The 25,466-nt window shown below is 41.4% G+C and overlaps 1 protein-coding gene across 3 annotated transcripts in view; it reads right to left on the bottom strand.

The window, feature by feature from the left end:
* Positions 1-25,466, bottom strand: part of FRMPD4 (FERM and PDZ domain containing 4) — a 750,657-nt gene that overhangs the window by 512,851 nt on the left and 212,340 nt on the right. Inside the window, exon 1 of one of the 3 annotated variants that reach the window (XM_081042403.1) lies at positions 5,377-5,517. The exons of 1 other annotated variant lie outside the window; for it this stretch is intronic. In XM_081042403.1, the coding sequence (XP_080898529.1) occupies positions 5,377-5,408 (32 nt within the window). In that variant the 5' untranslated portion in view covers positions 5,409-5,517. Of the gene's footprint in view, positions 1-4,142; positions 4,288-5,376; positions 5,518-25,466 lie in introns of those variants that run through there. One more of the 3 variants, XM_081042402.1, reaches the window with a different exon arrangement.

The following is a 25,466-nucleotide window of genomic DNA, read 5'->3' on the forward strand; positions in this document are numbered from 1 at the left end:
CTTTAAAGATTAATTTCTACTTCACCAATAATGTACATCCTCTCACAGCTAAACTTCCATTGCAAATTTTTGCAAATGGAATAATAAAGTAATTGAGTTGAACTGTGTGTGTGTGTGTGTGTGTGTGTGTGTGTGTGTGTGTAAAGAGAGAACGAACAGCTGGAAGGTCCATAAACAGTAAGTGAGAATTTCCAGGTCATGCTTTTAAAGTACAAGTAAATTTCACTGTAGCTGACAATCCATATCAAATTCTGACAGCAAGAAGGTGAAATTCACGAGAGAGAGAGAGAGAGAGAGAGAGAGAGAGAGAGAGAGAGAGAGAGAGAGAGAGAGAGAGAGAGAGAGAGAGAGGTTTGAAATGGTACATAGCCTGAACTAGAAATCTTCCCCCCGGAACTGCTATCAACTAGACTTTCACAGCTGCAACTAGCAACCCCTGGGAAACTAGAGTTAAATATTCCTAAAACAGGAATCTAGTTCTGTTATGAAACTGTTCATCATTTCACCTCTTGACAGCCAGGAAAATCAGCAGAACTCAGAAAGGACTCTGACGATGAGCAAGTAGCATTTTTAATAAAATTCAAATCCAGAGTCTTTGGGAGTTTTTCATTGCCAGCCTCCAGAGCTCACTATGATCAGCAACGCTAATGCAATCACTGAGGTAAAAAGAGATATGGGAAAATCTGACCTTTTGCATTTCTTCTTCAACTTCCCTTTTTTTCCCTAGGAAGTACTTAATTCTGAAGAAAGGTAAAGGTAAATAAATAGAAGTTTAGCAGTCTCTAAACAGATTTTACATACAAATCTGAGGAAACTATAAACATATTTTTTATTCTTCCTCAAATGTATGACAATTGTAACTAAATTAGCACTTTATTATTACAGATAGTAGTCACTGCTGTGTACCACAGGATAACCTATGCAGCTGCGAGACAATGTAATATCAAGGAGCCACCAAATTGACCTGCTACTACAAAAAATAATCTTCATATTAACAATTGGCACCCAATCATCATCTCAAAGTGTTTGCCATTGTGCTTAAAGAAAATAAATGAAGTCAGGCTATTCGATCCATGAACTCATTGCTCAGGTTAGCAGCACCCCTATAAGTTTTGGGTTTCAATCACTTCCCTTAGGCGAAGGGGCATGATCATATGCCTTTCTACTGAACTACATTCTTCTATAAACACTTCAAAGAGTGCATCAACTTTACAAATGAAATAGTCGATACAACGAACAGTAATAATGAAAATATCTGCCTAGTTTGATACTATTACTGGTTTATAAAGCAATCATCTGTAATATTTTCATCTATAAGGAGGGAAAATGATATATAACTGTTACCAAGGAAACACTGAAGTAAAATTGCATGTAAACTATCAAGCAGTTTAATAACCAGAAAATTAGAAGAACAAGAAAAAACATGTCAGGATAGAACCATGACACACGGCGTCACCCACGATGGATGCAATCAGGGGTCACAACTCAAAAAGCTGATGTAAAGGGTCGTAACTTGGCAGCTATTCCAATGCTTAGCGGTATTTTTTTAAAAATGAGGATCATAAGATGCTTGGTACTAGGTGCTTGAGGGGCAATTTGAATTCTAAATTTTCACATAATTAAAAGGGCACAGAATCTGGGAATAACTGGTTAAATGTAGCTACTTTTAAAAGTCAAAATATGTTGCTTATCAATTCCAGTGTGGACTAATATTCTCTCAGGATTCTCTGTAATTACCACTCTCTTTACTCACAGACAGGACATTTAGCAAATATCCGGTAGGCTTTCTACAGCAAATGCTTTCTGCATTAACATTTATTATAGAAACTCAAGTTCTTGGGAACCAAAGGCAAGGCTAAGGCCTGCGGTAACTATGTGTGTTCACCTCTAAAGCAAGAGAATTTTAAGCACTCGAGTAACTACACTGATCAAAGCTAAATCCTTTAGGAAGATTATCCATTCTGAAATCAGGAAAATCCTGTAGTGTAAGCACTTTTACACTTCGCCTTTGAGAAGAGAACTTCATTTCTGTAACAGTGTTTAAATCACATACACACAAGACTATTCCTTCAAGGGTTGAAATGCCGATGACCCTCTAAAGGTGTGTCTATTTCAGCTTGGGGACCATTGTTGAGCTCACACGAGAAACGAGAAGCATTCCTATGGATGGAAGATTTCTTCATCAGCACAGAAGCTCAGGACATGTGCAGATTCTCTCTTTAGAATAAACACTCTATCTGGATCACATTGAGGATAGAAAGTGAAATCACACTCATTTACTAAATTTTAACCTCTCTTTAAAATAAGATACGAATCCCCCACAGGCTGGTTTCGGTTTTGCAAAATCTCGGCTTTGTGAATATCACGAAGGCATCGTAGAATTTAGTAAAACATCTTTTCACCGACACACAGCAATGTCCTCTCCCAAGCTCCAGAGTTTAAGGACTAAATCGAGGCTCTAGATGTTTTGTTAATCTTACCATTTTTTATCAGTTGAGGCCACCAAAATGTCTTGGTTACTTTAAACTATACTACTGAACTTCTCCTTCGGCAATAGCTCTGCCCATCACACATATGGTACCAGGCAATTGCTAAACTGTTGCTCACGGGCATTTTCCATCCACGGTTCATGATTTAACAGCTGTTGATAAATCAGCAATAGGCAGACGCAAGAAGGAACTTAATAGAATAGAGGTGTGAAGCCGTGGCCCGCTATGATACTGATGTGAAACCGAACAATTTGCCACACTACCATCATCCTCCTCTTGACACATCTGTTTTCTACTGTGCAGGGCAACACCTCTTCATGGGCTGCTCCAAGACAGACACATTTACCCATCAACTGTATACCTCACGTCTACCCAGACTAAGTCACATTGGGGCCCGTTCCCTGGGAAATCTGCCTGTGATACTAAGACTGAGCCATATGAGTAGAGAGGGAAGGTGGAGACGGGCAAGAAGAACAAATAAAGACCTGTGGATGTTGGAAGGAGGTACATCTCAACAGCCACATGTAAGCTGAGTGTTTCTGAAACAGCCCAAGAATAATTTAGCAATGTAAAGTCAACATACATTTCTGATCTGGGCTAGGGCTATCTGAGGCTGCTCATTCTTACCTGATGTAATCAACACGTCCCACCCTGACACTAAGGAAAGAAGCAAAACCTAGAGTTAGTCTCTGTATTGCCAGCAAATCTAAACTGTCATAGCAAACCCCTACTGTCTACCTACTAAGGTCCAGGTGGTAACTGCTGTAAGGAGCTCCAGGGGCAGAAGGTCAGTCCTTCCAGACACTTAGGCAGAGAAGGTGGGGCAGGGCCTTCTAAGACTTCTCAAACCAGCTTCTTCCGGTTAATGCCACACGGCAACAAGCACAGACCTACTTCTGGGTTCGATGAAGACTTTGGAAGCATAAGCAGGGCAGAAGAATGCTCTGACTATATAATATAATGCCTAGGAGGCCAAAAAGTGGAAATGCTCTTCCGCTAACAGCACTGCCAGGGAAATCTGCCTGAAATGATGATTTTTCTTCCATTTCAACAACATGGCCACTTGCAAGCAAATTTCTAAATCTTTCAAGGCTTCAGATTCCATAGTAGTTACCCAAAAGAAGGCTAAAGGTTTTTGTCTTCTGTCTCCCTGATTTCAGCATCTATGTCACTGCTGGGAACACCTGGGTCGACCTACAAGCTGAGTTTTCTGGTGTGTGGAGGTGTTATTTAGGGGTGGGGGGCAGTGGGCTACTTTTGCTCACTGCTGCTTGGAAGGATACCCAAGCTCTAAGCTCGTCTGGCTTTCCCTAGCAGTAGCAATTACAACCATCTTCTCTTAGCCCTAAATGATACGAGGGACCCTAAACACCACTGAGTCTTTTCCTAAGGGAAAACATACCGTCGTCAATACTGCTGTGTTCACAAGAGCGTGTACCTCTGTAGGTTTGGTCTACACCGGTGGACACAGAAGCCCTACCAACCAGTGAGAAATAAGTTGAACGCAGCAGCCCCTGGCCACCTCGTTTCAATCCTATCTTAAACCCCGCTGCTCTCTCCAGCTTTTGCTTCTCCCCACCCTCTCGAAAAATAAAGCACCCAAGTTGCCCATGGCAGTGGCCCTGGGTGCAAATGAACCGGCGCAGCCCCTACCTCGAGAGCTTTGCAATCTTCACAAAGCTGAAGACATCCATGCAGGCAGCCTGGGACCCCGAGCGCGGCGGCTCCTTCGCCCCTTCTCACGCCAGCAAGGGCAGCCTCGGCAGCCCCATGGCCGGCCGGGACCTCAGCGTGCCCTGGGGCTCGAGTGGCGGCGGCAGCGGGTGGCGGTGGTGGCCCGGGAGAGCCTGCACCTGGAGGCGGCGGCTGCTACCCCCCTCCGGCCACCAGCTGAGTGTGCATCCCCAAGCAGGACCATTGATGGGCACCCGAGCAGGGAAAACTCAATGGAGAGAGGGGCGGGCAGGCTGCGAGAGGCGGGGGTGGGGAGAGCCGCTGGGTCTTGCGCCCCGCCCAGTGCGCCCCAGCCCGGAAGACTGCTGGGCGCCTGCGGAGGCGAGGCCCGGGTGAGGGGCGCTGCTCATGCTCCCTGGCCCGCCGGCCCCGGCTGCCCCGCGCGCCAAGAAGCGCAGACTGAGCCGGGAGTCGGCGGGCGAGCCTGGCACACAGGCACGCACCCCTCCCGGCACTGCAGCTGCCTCCCTGCCTCCTTCCCCAAGCTGTGTCCCTTCTCCTCTCCCCACCCCCACCCTCGGAGGGGGTGTCTCCTGTCACCCGCTGCGTGTGCCTCCAGATCTGAAAGATTTAACAGTCTCTGGCATACAGGGGACCATAAACTTAACCCACCCTCCCCAAACCAAAGGAGAGCCCAGCAACTGCAGGTTGCCCAAACCCTAGGTTTGTTTTTATAAACAAAACTAGCAATCGGGAAGGAGGAGCGGGATGACCGAGGCTGGATAGATTATCAAGGGGAAGCAGAGGGAGATAGATGCCCGGTGCAGTGGGCTCGAATTGAAGAGCGCAGAGTTCCCACTGTTCCCCCCGGAACCGCTGGAGCGAGACGTGACAGCTGCGCTGGCTGGGAAGGTGTGTCTTTGGACAGCTGCACCAGGCAAGCGTTGGAGAAATAAGAAAACAAGAACGGGGAGGCATTTGGGGGTGGGGTACACACAGCTGCTTCTTACTAGAGGGGCACAGAGATGAGGGTCCGGGAGCCAGTGGCACGGTGACTAATTTGAATGGGTTTCAGAATGTAAAGGAAGAGAAGGGATGAAATGGGGATCTGGCAGGCAGGCCAGCTGCTTTCGCAAATTAAGCGGTGGGTGAAGGAAGAAGAGAAAAAAAAAAAAAACAACCTTACTCAAAAAACAGAAACAGAAACACTCACCTTAGGCAGAGTAAACTCCAAGTTGCAGCCATTTAGAACTCCTAGCCTTCTCTTTTACATAATTACCTGGAATAATCACCCCTCGTCATTAACTCAGTTCTGTCTCCCCGGGGCTCAGGCTTCCTTGGGTCCCTTTTCCTTGTTCTCTCTTGGAAGTCTCAAGGCCTCTTCTCTGAAATCCTTTAGAATTTCTCCCCAGACTCTCTGAAGGTCAGATGGCTACACAAACTGTGTGTTCTCCCACCCAGAAGCGTCCACCTGATGGCAGGGCCACCGCAAAGAAAAGATGCCTGCCCCCCCCCCACCCCAAACGTTGGAGGATCTGGCCAGTGCGCTTCTAGCTCTCAGGAGGGGATTAGGAAAAAAGGAAACAGGTTTAAAGTTCCCAGATGGGTGTTCCTATCCTGGTCTGTTGCTGTATTTAAAGTCTTCAGTGCTTAAGCCTAGTACTTCCATTTTTTTTTAAAGGCATTTCCTTCAAAAATTAAACATAAAATCAGTGGCAATCTGAAAACTCTTAATGATTTGAAACAGGAATAAAATTACATCGGTTAAAAATAAATAGAATCAATTTTCCTTTAGCTTCTTATAGATAGACCCGTATAATTTCAAGAACAGGTTTATTTACTACTCATGATGAGAGGAAGTGAGAGGGACCTTGGCTTTTGAGCTTCCTACTGTTTGTGTCAAGTAATTATAGTTTGGGGCTGCACGTGCTTTACAATTTTTAACGCACTTTTGCACTTGAGTCTCATAGCAAACTTGTCATATAAATAAGGCAACATGTTTAAAAAAGAGAATTCTTTTGTTTTTGTGCCACAATCTATTCTCAATGTAGTAGACGTAGAGATACCTTTTAAACATGGATCAGATGAGGTTACCTATCTGATCCACAATCTGCAAAAGAGTTCCATTCTCTTTTGAGCTAAAGTTGCACTCCTACCCACAGGCCCTAAGTGCATGGCCCTTGATCTCCCTCACCTCATCTATTACTCCCCACCTCTCGGCCACCGCCACACTTATGGGGCCCCAGCAACAATGGCCTCCCTGACATTCATTAAACTCTGCAAGTATCCTCCCACCCTTAGCTCTTTGCGATGGTTGCTCTCTCAGCCTGGAATGCTCTTCCCTCAGATACTTGGGTGGTCAGCCAGCTCCTATACACCATCAAGCGTGCGTCAATATCACTTCCAAAAACCCACCTCTGAAAAATTATTTAAAATTGCAAGGCCCCCACGAATTGTTTTTCTCCCCCTTGTGTTATAGCACTTATCACCCACTAGCGCATTATATAATTTATTTTTATGTCCACTGTTTCTTGTTTCTCGTTTGATTCTTTTGCTGGAATAAAAGCTCCACAAGGACAGGGATACTTTTGTTGTTGTTTTCTTTTGTTTTTCACTGATGGATCCCAAATGCCTAGAACCGTTCCCGGATGTAAAAGTAACTTAGTAAATGTTTGTTGAATGAATGAATGTTATGCTTATTGAATTCACAGCCAAACCAGCACTGGCCAAGCATCCCCGTGGGTACTGCTCCTTTTCTGACCTCATTGTTGGTGTTCATCCATCTTCCCACCTCTCCTCCATCCCAGCCTACTTCATCCTCCTTTAGATAGCTAATGATGGCAAGGAAGGCGCCCTCATATTCTCCAGTTATTATTCCCCTCTGTCCTTTCTACCTTTCCCCCAAATTGTGTGTGTGTGATGGAACCTCAGTATGGATGTATTAGAAGAGCTCACATAGCTTTTGCAAAGCCTCTGGGACACCAACTATGCTCTCAAGATCACTGACACATAATTTGCACAATGATTTAAGAACCCAGCCAGGCTTTGGTACTGCCCCTGCAGGTCACTGTATCAAGGGAAATGAGGGTGAGAAGGTTCCCAGCTGATTTGCAGGCTGACCAACATATTATGAAAAACAGAAATTAATTGGGCAGTGGTCCTTATTAGTAGAGAGCAATCACTGATTCATTCATTCTTTCATTCAGTAAACATTTATTGAGCCTTTTCTGCACGGAAGGCATTGGGCAAGATACTGTGGCTATGTACAACTGTGAGCCAAACAGATGCAGGTTCTAGCAATTTTACACTCCAGGGGATGCTCCACACTGGAGCTGCACCACCACCACCACCTGATATATATGAAGCATATTAAAACGCACATTCACACCTCACACTCACACACTCACACCGGAAGCTGAACAATAATGAATGTCAACTACAATTTTATATATATATATATATATATATATATATATATATATATATATATATGTATATATATACACATATATATGTATATATATATATAAATATATTTTTTTTTTACAAAAAGTGGTATAAAACATTAGGAATGGAGACAGTGGAAATGTAATGCCTGTATGCAATTTCAGAAGGGTAGTAGATGGGGGAAGGGGGGTTATCACTGTGTGAGGGATATAAATGATAAATGTCTATTACATTGTTTTGTACACCTGAAACTAATAAAAATAATAAAATAAAATGTACACTCGTCAGGCATTAAATAGATGTTGCTATATAATTTTTGAAAGGATTTTCAAAATATTTATAATTTTGAATTTTTTACAGAATAAAATGTTCAGTTTGTTCTTGTGATTTAAATTCTACTAATATATAAGAATTGAGTTTCAGTGAATGGGTTGCTTTATTATCATGTCATTCATTTTTGTAGACATTTAACTATACATTTATTAATTGTACAACTTATTTTCATACATTTTCATACATTCTTTTTGTTCCCTCAGGTTCCAGTTATGAAATAGACCCTTGGAAGTCTCAAAGGCACTTTGTATTTGGTCTGTTACTTGGAAGAGCTCTGTCAACCCCAATGAGCTCTCCTATTGTGGAACTTACCTTCTAGTGTGGGAGAGAAAATAATTACTAAATTATCCAATAGTATATATATATATATTTTTTTTTTTCAATTATGATTTTAAGAGCCAGGAGAAGAATATATAGAATGCTTTATTAGCATTTAACTCGGGACCTAACCTTGTCTTGGGAGAAGGAGTGTGTTAGGAAGTTTTCTGGAAGTAAGTGATAAGCTCTGAGCATTGAAGGATAAGTGAAAATTAAGGAAAGAGGAATGAAGTCAGGAAGAACATTCCAGAAAAAGAGATCAGCATGTGCAAAGTCCCAAAGGGGAGAAGGATCATGGGTTATACCAGGAATTAGATTACAAATGGTATGGGGGAGAGTAGTAGTAGGGAGGGCAGAAAAGAGGTAGAAGACCCACAGGCCATTGGAAGGATACTGGCCTCCATCTTAAGAGCAATGGAAGTCATAGGAGTGTGTTTTAAGAATAGCAGCTACCTGTCCACTACTGAGAATCCCAGGGGTGGGTGGCTAGGGTGGGAGAGTAGATAATGAAGAAAGGCGCAAACCAAGAATGGATTCCACTGCTCTAACCCAAGTAGCACAACCATTACAACCCATCAGATGAGTGTTTTAACCCAATGACTTTAGGAGATAATAATCTACACTCCAAGCCACTACCTGCCTCCAGTGGTCCTTAATTGGAGACAATTTTGTTCCTTAGCAGACATCTGGCAATGTCTGGGAATGTTTTTGATTGTCATAGCTGGAAAGAGTAGTTGCTACTGGACTCTAGTGGGTAGAGACGAAGAATGCTGTATAATATCCTCAATATCCTACAATGCACAGGACAGGCCCTAAAACAAAGATCTATCCACCCGAACTGTTAACAGAGTCAAGGTTTGGAAACCCTACTATCGAACAATTTCGTACACTAAATAACCATGTGTGTTGAGAAAACCTGTCAGAACTGGAAGCTGGAACTCCAGGACTAGGTGACCCTCACTCAAGGAATAGTCTATTGTTCTTTCTTTGCTACTTAGGTCAGGTAATGATGACAGATGCTACAGTGCATGGAACAAACAGAAGGAACCAGGAAGAGGAACATTTAAAGAAAATCAAGCTATGACTCATCACACTCTCTTGGTGCATGCGAGCAAGGTTGCTAGAAACTTGGGTTGAACTGTAAAAACTAATGGGGTGAGGGTCTTTAGTCAGCAGAAAGGCAAGTCATCCTCATACAATTGGATGTACACTGCACAATTTTAGAGGGCACTGTTCTCATTATATTAATCATAGATTTGTGTATTTCCTGAGGACATTTTCTGGAACATAGCACTGAAGTGTCTTAGGAAAGTAAGTCTTTTTCTAATCTTCACTATAATGTTATATGGGGTTCTTAGCATCCACTATTGTATTAAACTTTCTTGATAGTTCATCCCAGGCCCCTACATACTTATAGTTGAGGACCTAGGTCCTGCTGGCCTTAAAGAAAAGAACCTTCTATGTTGGGATATAGAATTATTGGTAGGCCTTCCAAAGTATTGGTTGACCTGTGAGCTCAGACCCTGGCAATAGTCCTGTAATCTCTTCATTACTTCTTAACACAAAACTCTTCAGAGCACTCATGTAATTATTTGTTCAACTCTCACCTGCTTCTTCTTGGCATCAAGACTGTATTTCCAAGCATCCCTCACCGTTCAGTGTAGCCATGAGTGATTTAAGGCCATGAAATATTAGTGGAGATGCTGGCTTGCCCTATAAAACTCTCCTATGTGACATTTTCAACTCTCTTTCCCCATCAACTGGCTGAAGACAGAGAACTCCAAGGGCCTACAGAAGGATGGAGCCACAACATGGAAAGATCCTGGGTCTCTGAGTGACTACATGGAGCCCTCAACAACCTACCTTGCCTTGGAACACAAAGGAACAACTTTTATATTAATCTTTTTGGAAAGTTTAGGTTTGTTGTGATAGGAGTTAGCCTACCCCTTCCTAATACACTGCTAAGGAGGAAATTATAGTCATTCAGTCTATAGGGAGGGTAATAAAATTTAGTGTTTAATGTCATAGAATCTGGAGCCAGAATACCTATGTTTGAATCCAATTCCTCCTACTTTCTTGATGTGAGATCTTGGACAAATTTACTTCCATGTGTGCCTCAATTTCCTCATACATAAAATTGGGTTTATAACTATACAGTGCTACCTCGGTTTTTGAACATAACCCACTCCAGAACACTGTTCGAGTTCTGAAACGTTCCAAAACAGCCGACAGCTAGGCCTCAGGATCTTGCACTCAGCGGAAGCCGCATGATATGTTCGACTTCCGAGGCGTATTCGAAAACTGAAGCATTTCCTTCTGGGTTTACGGTGTACATAAACCAAAATGCTCGTCAACGGAGATGTTCGAAAACCAAGGTACTACTGTACTTAAATCCTAAGTGTGCTGTGACATTTAATACTGTACGTGTAAATTGCCTAGACCAATGTCTCACACATCATGAGCATCAATAACAGCTATTCTGAGGCTGGTGCTTGAATATTCTCACTACACATATACTGAGAGATGCACGGAAGAAGGCTGCTAATGCTACAAGACCAGGTTTTGTCATGAAGTCCAGATCTTCCCCAGGACCATTACTTCAGCCTAAAATGCTAGCAGCCTCTGACGGAGAGATCAATAATCTTAGAGAATCTCCACAGCAAATGAATGTTGTGAGGCTTGGGTATGACGGTGCTGCCTAGGGAACCAAGCACACAGTTTAACTTTGTCTCATGCAAGTTTGAGAGGGATCCCAAATATCTACACTCTCTGAGAGGTTCTCCCAAGGGTCATATCACCCACCATAAGACCATGGCAGAAGGAAGAAGAGTTAGAATGTGCATGGATCACCTTATGCAAAGCCTCTTTGCCAAGGTGAAGTAGTGGACCAGTGGTTCTCCAACAATTTCATTGCAGGACCCCCATTATACTCAAAAAAATTAGAAGACCTCAAAAATCTTTTGTTTGTAAGAGAAATGTCCATTGCCATTACCATGTTAGAAATTAAAGCTGAAAAATGTTTAAATATTTATTGATTCTTTTAAAATAACAACAAAACCATTACATGCTAGCATAAGTAATATTTTAAATGAAAAATAGCTATATATATTTCCTAAAGAAAAAAAAATTAAATAAAAAGACTAGTACTATCTTATATTTTTGCAAATCTTTTTAATCTCTAGCTTAAAGAAGACAGCTGGGTTTTAATATCTGCTTCTGCATTCAATCTGTTCAGATATCACGCCCTACACACTATGTAGCCTCCAGAAAACTCCACAGGGCATTCATGAGAGAATGAGATTGAAAAGAACAAATAAAGCCTAAATATTCTTGTACAAGTAATTTTGACTTTGTGTTCCCCCCTGAGTTTTGGGGACCCCATGGTCCCACATTTCAGGGGGAAGTGGTAGACCAGCTCACTCTCTTCTCAATGGTTCTCAATGTTGGGCAGTAGGACTTGTGATCTTGAATGCCTGCGTTTTCTTTTGAGTGAGCGTATAGTATTGAATCCTGAGATAGATGACGTATATACACTGTCTTCATCTGCAGAAGAAATTAAGGCACGAGAAGTTTATTTGCTTCACCCAAAGCCACACGGTTCCTCTCTCTGGAAATGCAATCTTGGGTTTTCTTCTACCCAATCAAAATTCTTACTTGGTCCAGATACTACATTGAAATATTTACTTAGCCTGCTGTTGGATTGATAAATACAGATACGCTGAGTACACTACACCTTCCAAAGGTAACCTCGGCTCTTGTCCAATCCCACTTGGAGGCTGGACTTAGCATTTTCCGTGCAGCATAACAGACATCTGAGTCCATGACTAAATAACCAGAAACAGATATTTTGTGACGATTTTATGAGAAATCTCAAACGAGAGGGGATGGAGAAAGATGACTCGCATACACACTATTTACAAGAAAGTCTGTTAAGTTCTCTGACTGGAATTTCCAGGATCCTGTCCCCATTTCTGCTCACTACATCTCTCCTTTCTCTCCTCTCTCACTCACTCAGAATCCCACTTTATTATGGAGAAAAATTTAGCTTTCACCTTTAGCTCATAATGCCCATTCACCAAAAGGAAATTCAGAGATCAGTGACTATTGCTATTCCTTTGAATGCCTCTTAGAGGGCACGATTCATTTGGCCACACCTGGAACAATTCATTAAGAAAAACACGATTGGGAAATTTCTTCTGTCTCTCATTTCTACTAAATATCACAGAGCTGACCTCAGCTTCACAGAGCTTGAGGCGATCTGAACCAACTCCTCTAATTTATACTCCTGTGACTCGGATACCACATTCTGCTCCTATAGACGCATTTAGGCATCTTATATATAAAGACAGTCCATTCATTTCTCAACACATAGCATTACACTCTGAAAGGCTAAGTTTATGCTGTCATTAAAATCTGTATTCTGTTGCATGTTATATCAAGGCAATAGGGATGAGCTGAATATATCCCTGTTTCACCTTCATATGTTTAAGGAAATGCTCATATCATTACCCTGTCTTCTCTTCTACAGGGTAAATAAGCCTATTATATTCCTTAGTTTAAAACTCACATTTTCTTTTCTTTCCCTTTTCTCATTTCCTTAGCTTTTCATAGACCCCCTTCAATTCTTCCATATGCTCTTTTAATTTTGCAGGCCCAAATTGCACCCAGCCTCTAATAAGGTTGATTTTAACCATGTAACATATGGTATATGTGATTATAAGAACTAATTCATAATTTTTCCTCATTTCATATTGATGACATTAGTCATTGGAAACATGTTAATTTTAAGATTAAATTGACAATTCCTCTTGTATATCATACTGAACTAGCTACTAAAATTGGAAGAAGGCAGAAAAACAGCCGTAGGGTGTTAAACAAATTATTATTCTTTTATATTACTCAATGACGAATCTCAAATACATATACCATACTGAACTTTTTATAGTGAAAGCTTTGGGACCTATGTGTGACTTCATTCAAAGCCCCCTTGAAAGGACAGGACCATATGTTTATTTTTATAATATGTGGCCCCAATCCCAGAAACAGTGCTGTGAACCAACGATGACGACTGGCCTAAGGGTAACCACTGTTGTCAAACCAATGACTAGCCAAATCCTTTTACTTGAGAACTGGAACTCAGAGTCATAGAAAACGCAGTCAGCAATGGTGGGTGATGGAACTGTAAGGTCATGTACATAGGTCCGGCCCTTTTGAGCCCTTGTAGTGGTCAACATTGTGGGAGTTCAGAGACTACTAAGAGAAGCAGAAATCGGAGAGGTTCTGTGATTGCTAACAAAGAGCTGAAGAGGAACAAACAGAGAGCTTTTCAGTCTCAATGTCTTCCCTCCTCTCATTCTCAGGAAGCTGGGCCATTTCCTGTGTCATAATGACTGCATAGTAAATGTACTACAATTCATTATTATAGTAAATGTACCACAACTCCCATCTTTCCATGAGCTAGTTTGAGCAGACTACTAACTCTCACAACAAAATGATCCCCAACCACGACCATCTTTACCACTGGATTTATCTTTACCTAGGTATGAGAGGCAGGATGATTTGAGTCTGACACCGCCCTGACATCCAAGATAACCCTGCCTCCACCTCCACTGCTCAGAGGCAGCAAATGTTCTAATTAAGTCCTCCAGACATACACAGGAGGCCTCTGTGTTTCCAGTGACAATGCCAATGCCCCAAAGGTGACTTGGAAATGGTTTATTTCTCATTACTAGGTTTGTTAATAGCCAGCAGTGACCTGCTGTGAACTTTTAATTTTTTTTTCTTTTTTAAAAAAAAGTGTTTAGCAATTCGGTATAAAAAAGAAATACTGGGGTAAGAACATTTCTGTACCCTTTTATCAAAGTCTGTCTTCTTTGCCGACCACTTAGGTGCATATTTAACAGGTTAATTAATGGTTCTTGATGAAGAAAATTCCAGTGGATAATTCCACTTACTAGCATGTAGACGAGGCAATAGCATAGTGTAAGAATTAAAATTAGGAAAAAGTGAGTATTTAGGTCAAAGTGAGTCAAGTAGGCTTTTGGAAGGAGTTAGATTTTGATGTGGTACGAAAGGGTTTTAGAAGTCAAAGAAAATTATTTAAAGATATGGACACTGTGCAATTCACCTTCTGCTTATTTTTTCTATCCATTGAATGTATGTTTTTTTTTTTATTAATTTTATTGGGGTGACAATTGTTAGTAAATTTACATAGATTGAATGTATGTTTTATTAAGAGTATTTTAGACATTAAAAAAAATAATTACCCAGATTAAATGAAGTATGGGAAACGGGGGTAGGGGTAAGCATATCAGGCAGAAAAAGAAGCAATGAAAACAGCTTAAGAAATTCAGGAAACAAAATGATTAGAACATGGATATTGGGAAGAACGTTTGGTAAAATCTGTTAAATACATGTTTTTAAGTCAACAGTACACGAGGTATGATCAAAAGATACGGTGAACGTTTAAATAAAAAAAATTATTACAGCAAAAGACAAATTGGCATTACTACCCCTCACTTCAAACACACTTATCCCATCATTCTTGCCACATTGTGTCTTTACTTCATCCTCCATCATGACAACACTCCATGTCACACATCACTTCTGGTACAGCAATTTCTGTCAAATAAAAATATTACGATGTGTCCTCATCCACCTTATTCACCGGATCTGGCACCGTGCGACTTCTGGCTCTTCCCCAAAGTCAAAATGATTCAGGACATCGAGGCAGCCATGACAGCGCAACTAAAGACACTCAGGAAAGAGAACTTCCAGAACTGCTTCAGAAAGTGACAAGAATTATGGGATAAGTGTGTACAAAGTGAGGAAGAGTATTTTAAGGGAGATTAATGGCAATGTGTCTTTTACTGTAATAAATTTAAAAAAAAAAATTAAACATTCACTGTAGTTTTTGATCACACCTCATAGGTTCCAGGGAGGAAGGGGTGGCAAGTGCAGTATAAAGAAGAGTGTTTGCAAAGAAAAACTTCTCTGTCAGGGTGGAGTGAAGGAAGCACGCTGGGCTCAGAAAATGGGGTCAAATCATGGCAGACCGGAAGCGCTAGGTTCACAAGTTTTAACTTAATCTGAAAGCCAATTTGTATGATATTTCAAAATGAAACGATAATAAGTCCTTTTACTTGGGGGAAAAATTGATCTGGGTTCAGTATCTTTGAAAGGGAGAGAGTGAATGAGGTAAATGGCAACATTAGGGAATGACTGCAGGAATGTGGGCTGAGATGATCTAAAAAAAACGTAGACAAGGATGGTGGGAGTGGAAATTTACAAAGAGAATAGACTCTGAGCAACATGTAAGTAAAGATTAATGGGTGTGGTAACTGATTACGTACAGGAATAGAAGAAAATGGAGGAATTCCAAAGGTTACTCAATCAATTAATTATTCAACAAACATATACAGCAACAAATACATATTCTCTGATGTTGTTACATCAGAGAAGGGTGTTGTTTGTTAGCAACCCCATCTGAACCTAGTTATATCTTAGCCACAAAGGGAATTTGTCATAATACCAGATGCTCACAGCTTCAGTGAGAGCTTGGAGGGTCAGGCTTAGACAGATGACAGATCTAGAAATGCCCTGTAGCCATCTTTCTAACCTGAGCTCCATGAGAAAATGAAGCCCCACCACCCTATAGAATGCGTTACATATAATGACTTAATTCCTCTCCCATGCCTCTAAAATGGTACTAGTTATGTGCCATCCTTGACAGAAGTGAGAAAACTGTCACTCAAATCATTTTCAGTTTCTCTGGTTCAAATGATGTTCCCAACTGAGAAAGGCTGTCTGGGGGCTGAGCAGAAGGCACCACAAGATGGTTCAGCCACACACAACTCACTGCCTTTATTCCCAAATTACTGCTTTACTTACTCAAGATTCAAAGTCCCAAGAGCACGGGGAGAGTTGAATAGCTGGGATGGCTTTCAGAAGAGATGATCTAAAATGGATCTTGAAAAAAAACAAAAATTAGGGAATTTTGCAAGTCCAGCAAAAAAGAGATCATCGTGTGCAGGTTGAAAGAGCTGGCATGTTTGAGAAATGGTGTGAGGGCGATGGGACTTGGGATGGTGAGATTGGGGGCTGAGGGCAGAAGACAAGGTGGGACATATGAATGGGCTATACAGAGCCTGACATGTTCTAAGACTTTACACTTTATCCTCTAGGCTGGGGAAAGTCACTGAAGTTAATAGAGCTTGAGAGTGACATGATCAGACTTGTTTGTCCCAATAAGAATACTGATGAAGGATGAGTTATAAGAACAAAAGACTAGAGGAGTAAGGAAACTACTACTACTACTACTACTACTACTACTACTACCACCTACCCACCCAACCACACACACACACACATACGCATATAATATGTTGGGGGCAATGGGCTATTCATCCATGATTTATGTATAAAAATCAAGACAAAAAATGTTTAAGTGCCTAATGTAGACAAGCACTGCTTGCAAAGGAAGAGTGAAGACTGAAAACACCAGGAAGCAGGGAAACCACTGAGGCATGAATTTAAATCATCCAGGGGATAAATGATACGGTTTTGCAAAAAGGGAGTGGTAGTAACAGTGGGGAGGTGAAGATATTGTAGGAATGACAATAAGGCTAAGGGAATGGTCCTGAGTTAATCTCAGATCTATAGAATGATGGGGCTATGTGTGACATAAAGGCACAGTCTGAAGTAAGTGAGGAAGAGAAGGAAGAGGCCAACATTGGGGAAAACTCAGAATCAGGGGATGAAGTAAGGAGCCCACAGAGGGGACAGAGGAGCAAGAAGATCATGTCAAGGGTGCAACATGATGGGGGATGACATGCAACCCAGGAGGAAAAGAGCCACTTAACAAAGAGAAAGTAACAACAATGACCAGAAACATCCATCACAAGGAGATATATCTCATTTCTTTTCCCCAAAATTTTTCAGACCTAGTCTCATTGAAAAAGAGGGAGAAGGAGGAGGAGTAGGAGGGGGTAGAAAAAGAGGAGGAAGAAGAGGAGGAGGAAAGGGAAGAGGACCCTCAAATCTAGCACCTTGGCATATTGAAAGTTTTAAGCTGAAGGAGTTGGCAGAAGTAAGAAGGTCACTCTGACCTTCCCTCACCCTTCTCCCCTAAAACAGACCATAAAACCCTCACAGGAGAGATGCCCTCCCTCACCTTACCAGGAGGGAAAGAGCATCCTTATCCAGGAAGTCAAAGGGACACCCAGAAGATTCCAAACAGGCTTTGCAAAGTTCCCCCAGTTTACTACACTTTCCTCATACTCCTTCACCGATCCTATTCCCCAACGACTGTCTACCTTTCAGCAAACGTAGCACAAAGCACTCAGTTTTAACTATTGTTTTTTCGGTGGGGGGGGTGTCTTTATTTCCCATGAAAGCTCCCATGTCATGTAAAACTTATATTAAATAAATTTGCATGCTCTTCTCCCGTTAATCTGTCTTTATGGGTTTATTTTTCAGACCCAGGCAGGGATACTAAGAAGGCCAAGAAATCTTTTTCCTCCCCTACCTATTCTTATGAGCAAAAAATCAATATGGCCTGGTAAAATAATATTTCAATTAAAAAAGAGATGAGATTGAAATATAGATGAGTACTTAAAGACTAAGAATATGATTTTATAAGCTTTTCAGTAAAGTAATGGAGGGCTATGTTATTTACATGGAACAGCAAAGAATAAGAACCACTATGGTAGAAAGAGATTTATTTATTCATTTACTGTGAAATGAGAATCCATGCCTACCTGATACCAGACATGAGAATTATCACAAAACATTCCCTAGAACAACAGAAGCACACAATTTTTTTAAAAGCTTTGAGCCTATTTCCCACCCCCAAAGGCATAGAGAAAAAACTATTCACAAAAACAGTGAATAAGGAAAACCAGTTCAAATTTAAGAAAGGAAAAGATGAATATTCTAAAAAATGAGAAGAGTAACAATGGAAAGACAAGAAAAAGGGATAAGGGGAAAAAATGCAGAAATGCTCTGTAGCATAGAACAGGCTATAAGAAACAAAATGTTATAAAGCTGAACCTAAGTGAGAAGAACATGTGAAAGAAAATTACCAGTTGGTAGCATAAGAGAGTGAAAAAGATGTTTAAAAGAAATACAAGGAGATTAAAGGGCTGGAAGCTACTAGAGCCATTTAAAGTTATACGTACAATTTAATGTTCTCTGTGTAATTCTTTCATCTTTCCAAAAACCTGCCATATAACTCCAAATATCTACATAATTGTCCTTAAATTGCCCCAGTATCTCATTTTCTTTACTATAGTATTTTTTAAGACTCTTGGTTGCAAATGGCAATATTCCAGCTCAGACCAGCCTAAACCGAAAAGGAATGAATTTGTTCATTGTGGTTAACTCCCCAAAGATGCCCATGCCCTAATCTCCAGAATCTGAAAATATGTTTCTTTACATGGCAAAAGGGACTTTAGCTGATATGATTAAGTTGCGGGTTTTGAGAGAGGTGATTGTCTTGGATTATTTGGGGGGGGGCTGACAAGGGAAAATTCAGCGGCTGGCAGGAGAGCCGGAATCAAAGGTGTGATGGCAGAGGTAGGAGACTTGAGGAGCCCCTAGAAGGTGGAAAAGGCAAGAAAAGGAAGGGACTCTGCCCTAGAGCCTCCAGAAGGAACACAGACAGCCCTGCTGACCCATGTCAGACTTCCGACCTCCAAACTATAAGATAATAAATATGTGTTGCTTGAGGACACAAGGTTCGTGATAATTTGTTAGAGCAGCAATAGGATACTAATATACTCGTGTAACCAGAAGTTCAAGGAGTGTAACTAACATCCAGCTCATTTTAATTCAATGGTTCAGCTGATGTTGTCAACCTGTCTATTACAATAATCCCTAAGCAACGCTTCCGTCTGTGCTGTCTCATTTTCAGGCAGTTCCTCCTCACATCAGAGAAAAGATAAACACATTGAATTCAAGGCTTTCCTTGTCCTAAATGAGTGAAGATCGTTTGAGCTACGCTGTGTGGTGGCTTTGCTTATAACTAGCAACCCCAGAAGAAAAGTAAGAGCTTCCACGTGTCCGGTTAGCTCAGTTGGTTAGAGCGTGGTGCTAATGAAAAAAAAGAAAAAGAAAAGTAAAAGCTTCCCACACACACACCACGAAACTCCAGAAAAGCCCAAGGGAAATCTGATTGGCTTGGCACAGGTGACACCCTTTCCTTGAACCAATTATTTAGCTAGGGGCATGCAGTACTTCAATTGGCCATGTCTTGGTCCTCCCACCCTTGTGGGTACTGGGTGGGGAAGGGGCAGTCCCATAGAAATAACATGGACTTGGGTCCCCACAAGAAAGATGGATGCTGTTACTAGAAGAGGTAAAAGGAAGGGACATTGAGTAAATAAGAATCATAGCTACCACTGGGTACAAACTATAACCCACTATGAACAAAAAGTGCACATTTAATATTTGATCAAAAGTTTCAACATTGATGCTGCAATTTCTTTTGAATGTTGATTATCTAATTTTCAAATCATTAGTATAAAATGAAAACAATACTCCAGATTTTAATTACGTCTGCTTTCATTAATGACCTTGATTTCTTCCACCCCAATTATTAATATGGCTCCTAAAAAATTAACTTATCTATATTAATTAATGAATTTGGCAACTCAAGAGTAAGAAGGATGATTATTACATTAATAACAGATAAAACAATTGCAAAATGCAATGTCTAAGGGGTATTGTTCTCAACCCTAGGCAGGGCTGCCCTTACAAGGATATGGTCAGAAAGGAGGCTCGGAATGCCAGGGTGCCAGAATATCAAATAGTTGATGGTTGGTGTAATGTGATGGCAGAGCACCAGGACTATGGTGGGTCTCCTCCTTCATTTATCAATCTGTTACCACCCTGTCCTCCTTTCCTGCTTTTAAGAGCCTGGTCATGTGGTGGTGATGGTGGTGAAGGATTCATGGAAAGTGGTCGAGTCCAAGAAGTTGATGCGACCCTGAAAGTGTAGCTCTCAGAGAAGTCTTATAACACAATTACAATGTATTCACTCTTTTCAACGTGTCTTTTAAAATCTCACGTGAACTAAACCAACTCTAATGCAAATACCGGGGGGGGGGTGGCAAAAAATGTATACACGTGGACTTTGGTCAACATTGCTCAAGCAGTAGTTCGCCAAAATTAGAAGTGTCTGGATGCTGATGGTAACCACTTTGAGCACCTCTTGTCATTGCAGAAGTCACACGTGACTTGTATTCCTCTTTTATTATTGGTATATATTATTGCAATTTTAATACAGTTTTCATTTCTTAAAATGTGTATACATTTTGTGGCACCCTCTGTATAAAAGTGGGAAAGGATTTGAACTCACTTCAAAGACTTAGGGGGTAGCCTGAAAGTTGATTTATTTATTATCTGTAGAACCCGCATTGTCCTGATGTTCCTACCAAAGGTCCTAACACTTAGGAGGGGCTCCCTAAATAAATACTGAATGAATGAACTGGCTTCAAAACGCTGCCCTTCATCACTTGCTGATTATAAATTTAACGGTAAGGCTATACAAAAAGGCAAAATTATACTTTTTTTCATTCTGTTTCTGCATTTTTGTTATCACCAACCTGCATTTGATGCTGCTTCTCTCAGATATTATGTGCATGTTATGATTCTGAAGTCAGGGGTTAAGTGAAAGATTAAAGGAGTTATCCACAGCAATGGTTCTGATGTTACTAAAACCACAAATAAACACAAATATATGTGTGCAGAGGGTATTCAAGTTAATGCAAATTCTGAATGTCTAAGATAATGCATATTGGAATGCAGCCAGCAAAAATGTCGTTTTCTGGCTTAATGGAGATTAATAAATCAAAACCATGAATTATATATGAAGTCTCACCCGGGATCGTGGTTAATTTTAGCACAGGAGAGTAACATGATGCTGCAGGTATGTTTTGTGCCAACGCCATAACTGGAGGAGCAAGCACCAAGAAAATCAGCGCTGGGGTGTCTCAATCAACAAAAGTGGACGCAAAACTCGGCATCGTCCAGAAGAGAGAGAAAAGCCGAATGTCAAATGTGATGGAAGGCATCACCGTGGAAGGAAGGGACTGCACCAGCATACTGATAACTATGCAAATAACTGAACTCTGTCATAAAAGCAGCTCTGCTTGTAAAGTGACAAGGTGATTCACAGCTGGGATTTTTACTTCCCCTATACTACTGAAGGCCACCATCTGAAACAAACATGAAGGGGAATAATTCACTGTAAACCAAGCTAGAGCAAGTCCGCTGACTCAAGAGGAGTCCAGAGACCTGAGTTCAAATCCCCAGTCTGCCACTTACCCTCTGTGTTGTCTTGGACAGCTAATTCAACCTTTAGAAGCCTTAGTTTACCTGTCTGTAGAATGGGAACAATATGTAAAGTATTTAGCATAGTGTCTAGTATACACCAAGCGCTCAATAAATAGTTGCTGACTCTTGGGGATTTAATTTGACAAAAACAAGGAGAAGTGCAAGTGTGTGTCCCCACCTTTAAAATCATTAAGAAATTTAACTATTTATGCATGCATACATAATACTCATCGGATATGGATAAAAAGATTTTAGCACAAGTCCAGGCTCTATTGATTAATAAACAGTTTTGAAACAACCAGTGTGACAATCAGATAAAGAAGTTTCTTATTCAGCACACAGAGAAGACCACCCTGAAAAGAGTAAATCTGTACTACATTATCTCACCACCTCTCCCCTGGGCTTTAGTGCCATATGTGCTAGGTGCAGACCACTCCCCGTCCACTCACTACCATAATTAAACCTTAATATTAAGAAGCAAATCACAAATAAACCAAGTTCCCAGAGACCTGCAAAGGGAAGAGATTAAGAGCAACATCTTTCAACTAGGAGATTATGTGTTGAATACTCACCAAAGTGTAAACTCTAATTATCTCTGTGTAGAATAGAGGTGATTTTATTTTTCAACATTTTTTTAGGTTTATAGATCATTTACAAACTTTCTATTAATAATACATACATTTACTTTTGCATTAAGAAACAAGATACTTAAGTTGTATCTTATTTTATCTACAGAGGAGGGAGAGGCAGGCGCCTGCCAACAAGTCTAACTGTCCCTTGGTTTTGTAAATAAAGTTTTATTGTAACACAGCCACACCCCTTTGTTGATGCATTCTCCATGGCTGCTTTGGCATCACAGTGGCTGAGTTGAGCAGTAGCAACTGAGACCTCATGGCCCAGAAAGCCTAAAATATTTCCTATCAGGCTCTTTACAGACAGTATGCTGACCCCAAACTTAGTCAATCTGAAGGAAATTCTTAAGAGTGGCCTGCCCATTATGAAATACTTATTAAAAGTGGGCCCCTTCCTACATGTGACAGATTGGACAACTCATTTAACTCCTAAGCTGCCTTAATTGTAGAAATAAAGAAATACATATTAACCTATGAGTATTTACTACGTACCAGACATTCTTCTAAGTGCCTTACGTATATTAACTAATTTAGCCTTTACAACAGTCCTGAAACAAAGATTCTATTATCATTGCATATTATAGGTGAGCAAACTGAGCCAGTGTAACTTGTCCAATGTCATCTGTAGGATCTGACAGAAATAGGACCCAGGAGACCTGAAAGCCAGACCTGTGCTCTTAACCATGAAGCTGCAATATTGAACAGAAGAGTTTCCCCACTGCATGATCTCTAGGACACCTCAGTCTTGAAAAATTTAGGATTTTATGGTGTGGCTTTTTATTTTTAAAACCATGTCAAGCCTTGATTTTCCCTAAGACAAAGGCTATGAGAACAACTAGAATTTAAATTCCTGTGAGCCGGCACATCGTCCTTATCCTGGCACAAGATGGCTTCTCCCTGTGACGTCACATCCAGCTGACACTCACCTTTATCCTTCTGCTAGACCCAAGAAGGCATGTGAGACTAGAGGAGGGCTGGTTGAAAAGTACTTCTGTTGTATGCTGTTACTGAGGCTTGAGCAAAGCCGACAATACTCTCTGAAAGTGGAGGAGGTGGACACAGGAAAAGAGCAAATGTTTTTGTGAAAGTCTGGTGCTCTGTGCAAGCTCAGAGACTCCTGTGAGGGACAAAAGAAGAGTGGGGGAGACAGGCAGGAGAAGACAGGGAGAAAAGAGAGGGGCAGGGGTAGTGGTGGGAAAGAGGGGCTGGGAGAGAAGGAGGGGTAGGAGGAAGGGAAAGCAGCTGGGTGAGTGAGGAGCCAGCTGGAAGAAAAGGGGACATAGAGGTAGGAGGATGCCAGGGAGGAAAGGGAGTGGGGAGAAGCACAGAGAGGTAGAGGCAGGGGGAAGGGGAGAGAGCAGAGGAAGAAAGGGGAAGAGGAATAGAGCCAGAAGGACAAAGGGAAGTTTTCACTTTTACTGAAAAGGCTATGTGGCAGTAGGCAATAAAGGCAATGCTTTATATCACAATAAAATGATAAAAAGGGGACAGGGAGAGAGCATCCCACACACTTCTGAAGGAGTCACGAGGCAGCTTCCATGGCTCCAGCTCTATGGGTTTCGGGTGGTGGGCATTGGTGGCAAGGAGGTGAGAACCATATCCACAGGGTCTCCTGTCATGGGGACCAGGAGATTTGAGCGCTCACAACATTCCAGATTTTCAAGGCCTAGGTTGTCTGCATCAGAGAAAGACAGAAAGGAGAGGAAACTGTGACAAGGTGCCACGTGGTGGCGTGGCAGGGGATATTTCAACACTTTCAAGATACCTCCTGGGGAGATCTCAGAAATAATTGGGAGAAAAAGACTTTGCTGGATGCTGAAAGCACAGTTTCATATAGAAATTGATACCTGATATGCCACGAGTCAAGTCACATAAGGAAAAAGGCCATCACCTTGAAAGTGTAACTCAAGCTAAAATTACACCCTCATCTTAGCCACTGTTTCACCGTGACGACAGCGTGACGCTGAGTGGACCAACCAAACCTTTCAGGAAGGTTTTACTAAGTGACTCTGTAGTGCAATCATCATGGGCCATAAGAAAATCTGGTAAGGGGAGATATGCCATCACATTGGCAAATGGGCCTCTCCTCTTCAGACTAATAGGTTAAATGTGCTCAGGTGCTGAGGAAAAGCTTGACTTGAGAATTAAGAAAATTAATTTAATCTCAAGACCCACCAAAAATAGTAGAGATGCAGCACAAGGCAGGGGCCAGCCCCACTGCGGCTCTGCCCGGTAAATACAGTTTGGGACACTGTGGTGGCCTCTGTCAGTGACACCTCTAAAAGGACTCAGATCAACTCTCATATGTCCTAACAAGAGAGTACAATGTACTCATTAAGAACAATGTCCAGGAATACTTCAGTAAACACACACTACTCCCTCATACACAGACTAGAAAAAAAGGACTATAGTTTTTAAAGTGTTTATCTGGCTAGTAGGACAATGGGTGACTTTCTTCCTTTCGCCCTTTCCTTTCCCTTCTTTCTTTTGGAATTAAATGTTGTCCACATTTTCAATAATAAATATTCATTACCTTTGAGATCAGAAAAGAGTTATACTTGGAAAAGAAAGACATTGATGCACTAGAATGGATCAACATAAACAACCACGGGATAACAAAGGGTCAGAAACTTGTCTTCTGAGAAATATCTGAAGGACTGTGCAATTTTTACCACGGGAAAAATAAAGGCTTCAGAGGATGAGATAAGACTCATCAAATACTCTGAAGAGCAACCATGCAGAAGAGGGATGAGACTTTATTCCAGGCAGCTCCAGAGCATAGAACCAGGGCCAACAGATAGAAAAGTAAAAGCAGGCTCACTGAAGTTCAGTACAGGCAGAAATACTTCCCCATGATGAAACTGCTAAAGGGAGACAGGCTTCCTGTCTCTGAAGGCACACCCCCAGATGATTATCTCTACAAACACACTCCCAAATGGTAGCTGACCATCGGTGGATGATGTATGAGGTCGGACAGTTAAGTTCGAAAACTCATCCTGGAAATAGTGCTACACACCTCATTGCTGAATATCACTAGGTCACCTTCGAAGTCCTCCCCTTGGGAAGCTATGCACCGACGCCAGTGCCTAGTCCACCCTTCAAAGCAATTTTGGAACTGCTTTTCTGGAATGGCCATCAGAGCTGTCGTCATATTACCCTTGATGTCCTGAATGTCATCAAACTGTCTTCCTTTCAATATTTCCTTTCTCTTTGGGTAAACAAAGAAGTCATTGGGGGC

This window comes from Rhinolophus hipposideros, assembly GCF_964194185.1.
Source record: "Rhinolophus hipposideros genome assembly, chromosome: X".
In the NCBI taxonomy this organism is placed as follows: domain Eukaryota; kingdom Metazoa; phylum Chordata; class Mammalia; order Chiroptera; family Rhinolophidae; genus Rhinolophus; species Rhinolophus hipposideros.